Raw genomic sequence first — 3,562 nt, forward strand, 5'->3', positions numbered from 1 at the left:
GGCGGGCAGGGGCCTGCGAGTGCCTGTTGTGGGAGGAAAGGCTCTGGGCCCGCAGGATTGGTGCAGCAGGGTGCTCACGGGCAGGCGGCTGAGAGTGGGCAAGGGCTGTGGCCTTGTCCCCAAGAGCAGCGGGAAGCCGTCCCAGTGTCAAAGTGCAGGAGTGACAGGGTCGCACGGGGAGCTTTGCAGCGTCCCTGGCTGCCCGGGTCACAGAGACAGACGGAGCAGAGCCTTGGCGAGGGCGGGCCACGTCTCGCGCCTCGTGCCGTGAGCATTTGCCATGGGAACGTCCCTTTCAAGCAGCAGGTGGCCGTCCCCATGCAGAGATGGGCGAAATACCCCTCCTGCACCTGGCTTCTGGGAGCAGCCCCGTGTGTGACGAAGACCGCCTGCCGTCAGAGGTGGGCTGCAGGGATCGGGAGGAGGCAGCATTGATGGCGGAGCAGAGCGGGGCCCGAAGGCCAGGCCAGGGCCGGGCACGCAGACACGCTTCCACGGAGCAGCATGCAGTACGGGGGACGGGGCTGCCGTGGTCGGCACCCAGACCCCCCAGGGCCTTGAGCGTCCTCTTGGATGCTTGGACTCTCGTCTCTTGTCGCTGGAGCTGCGGTTGTCAGTGGTGGACGGAGAACGGTGATGAGGCTCCGCCTTAGCCCTCGGCGTCCCAGGTGGCAGCTGTGGCTGGCACCCTTCCGCTGTGGCCTGCAGACGCCCAGGGTCCACTGTCCCTGGGCCCCCAGAGCCCCCGCCGCCCAGTCTCGACTGTGCCGGTGCGCGTGGCCGGGCCTGTGCCCGTTTCTGCGGCTGCCGCACGTGGGGCACAGTCGTTTTCTCTGGTAAGGTCTGAAGCGAAGGCTTCGCGTCGGGATCTCAGGCCAGTGTTGGTGTAAACGCTTTGTCGGGAGAGGCTCTCGTGGGGCGGGAGCTGGGTCTCACCTGCACCAGCCTGCTCCCTTCCTGCCCTGCCAGCCGCTGCCCCACCTGGGGTTCCCCTCAGCCCGGTGGAGGGCAAGGACAGGGTATCGGGGTGACGTACCTGTCAGGAGGGTTCTGGGAACGGCCCCGAGCCCACGACAGAAGCCCTGGGCCTTTTTGGGTGGATTCTGTCTGGACCAGCTGAGTGGGTGGAAAACAAAGCCCACGGGGCCGTCAAGCTCCTTGGGGACAGCATGGTGGCCTGGGCAGCAGTTCAGCCCTGCACCCAGTGCTTGCTCGTGTGTGTCGTGTCTACAAAGCCGGCAGCTGCCCTGGTGCTCCCGGCACCCCCTTCAGGAAGCCTGGTCACTGCGCGCCCCTCCTTGTGCACATTTGGGGTCCTCCACCCCAGCACCCTGCAAATAAATGTTCAGGAGCCGTGTCATCATACCTTGGGTTCTCTTTGTCACCCGGTGGTGACAGTCACTGCGGGCCAGTGCTCTTGAGCTAGAGCGTACGTGTTGTGTCTCGAGGGTGGCGCATGGGCTATGGGAGGCAGCCCCACTGGTTTGGGGGGTTCAGGGCAGGCCCCAGCAGGCCAAAGACCCCGCCGCGCAGAGGGCTGACCCGGACGCCCCAGCCTAAGTGCTCCCATTTGAGAGGTAGCCAGGATGAGGCAGCACACGCTGTGCTGCTCGCGGGCCAAGGGTGTCATCCGGCAGCCCTAGTCCCGAGCCGCGGCCCCCACCAGGGTCTCAGGTCTGATGGGGAGACCAGGACCAGCCTTCAGGAGCCATCTCGACCCCACACTCCCCCCACCAGCTGCTCCGTCAGGGAGGCCTGTGGTCAGCAGGCCACCTCCGCATGGCCTGCAGACACCACCGTGAGCGATGCCCTGGCATCCAGAGTCCCTTTAGCCCACCCACTGCCTGGCTACTCGTCACGGCAAGGCCAGGGCTGGGCCGCTGAGTCATGCGTCTCAGCCGCACTGACTCCGCGGTGGGGGACAGGGGCCGCCACACTCTGCAGACCGGGCCCTGCCCACGCCTGCTCTCCCCTCTGAGGCGTGAGGGGCCTGCTCCGTGCCCTGGGCTCGCCGCCGTGCCCAGGGGCGTGCTTCGGCGCGGGCCCGCTGTCAGGGGCTTTGCCGGGCGGTCGGTGGCCTTCCAGTCCGCTGCCTCACCCTTCAGTTCCTGGGGTTTCTGTTGAATCATTCATCGATTGTTTTTTCTCCCATTTTCTCTTTCTGAAACTATCATTTGAATGTTGGACTTCCTGAACTAGTTCTCTACTTTGAAAAGATGTTTATCCCATTTTCCAGCTTTTTCTGTTTTTTGTAAAGTTTTTTCAAATATCAACCTCATTTTCTTCTTGTTCTCATATTTTAGTTTCCTGAGGGACTTTTTCTCGTTTTGTTGAGGTCTGAACGTTCTTTTATGCAAAACGCACTGGTGATGTCTCGTGAGCACAGACACTCGCCACCTCTCTGATGTTGTAACGGGACCGTGTGAGGTCCCTTCTCCACGTAGTCTGTTCCTCTGGGTCACTGTTTCCTGTCCGCCTGGCTCAGATGGCGGGCCGCCGTGCTGGACACTCAGCATGCGGTAGCCCCGTGCTGCGGGGGCCAAGAGCTCCTCGGAGGGGCCGTGGGTGGACTTCGTGCTGTGGCCTCGCTACGGCTGGACGCGGCCCTCAGGACTGGCTTCCGGTCTCTTCTCTCGGCCTGGTCATCTTTGGGAGACGCCTGTCTGCATAGTGTGGGTGCTGTCGGCCTCTGGGACTGAGGGGACAGGACTGGGGGGCTCAGCATCACCATGGAAATGGCCCACGTCAGCCAAATCCCCAGGGGAAACCTGTCCCCAGGCAGCAGCACTTAGTCCCTGCCCCGTGGCATCAGGCAGGTCAGTGGGGGCGCCCTGTCCCCCCATCCTTCAGAGCAGACAGTGCCCGCACTGGGCGCACGTCCTCGGGGCTGAACGGGGGCTGGCCCTGCTCTGAACCCCTGTGCAACGGGGCCGGTGCGCGGGAGGGGCTGGTGGCCCAGGGTCAGAGGCTCAGCAGAAAGCTCCCGCTCACCCCTGCAGCAGCGAGGTGGCCCTTGTGTCCCTGTCCCTGGTGCCAGGGGACCAGCGGGGGACCCCAGCTTGCACCCCACGGTATTCAGGGGCCCCCCTGGCAGCAGGGCCCAGGGCGCAGGACTCCCATGAGCAGGGTGACCACCTGCCAGGAGGTTAAACAGGATGCAGGTCTCACAGGCGGAGGCTCAGCGTGTCTGGGACACGGTAAAAATCACTGCCACGCCCAGAACTAGACAGTCAGGACTGGAGACGAGGGGACGGCTGTTGGACAGCAGCATCACAGTGACCCGGTGCTGGATGCCTGGCAAGGACTGTAAAGTGGGCTTCAGCAAATGGTCACGAATCCTCAGTGAAGAAGTGAAAACTTGGTGACCTGAGCAAAGAAACAAGTCACTTTTTTTAACAAAGAACCAAACAGAACTTACAGGCTTGAGCAGTAGCCAAAGCGGAGGCTCAGTGCACAGCTCCGCCGTAGCTCGGCGACGAGAGTCAGGGCTGTGACCTGGACACAGGTTGTCGGAACAGCGGGAGCAGAAGGCACAGTGTCCTCTCCATTGCGGTCCCTGGAG

At 63.2% G+C, this 3,562-nt stretch overlaps 1 protein-coding gene across 1 annotated transcript in view; it reads left to right on the top strand.

Moving 5' to 3' along the window:
• Positions 1-3,562, top strand: part of MAD1L1 (mitotic arrest deficient 1 like 1) — a 249,882-nt gene that overhangs the window by 186,680 nt on the left and 59,640 nt on the right. The window contains exon 15 of the mRNA XM_011378518.2: positions 3,303-3,350. Coding sequence (XP_011376820.1) covers positions 3,303-3,350 — 48 coding nt within the window. The remainder of the gene's footprint in view (positions 1-3,302; positions 3,351-3,562) is intronic.

This window comes from Pteropus vampyrus, unplaced genomic scaffold, assembly GCF_000151845.1.
Source record: "Pteropus vampyrus isolate Shadow unplaced genomic scaffold, Pvam_2.0 Scaffold343, whole genome shotgun sequence".
Taxonomy (NCBI): domain Eukaryota; kingdom Metazoa; phylum Chordata; class Mammalia; order Chiroptera; family Pteropodidae; genus Pteropus; species Pteropus vampyrus.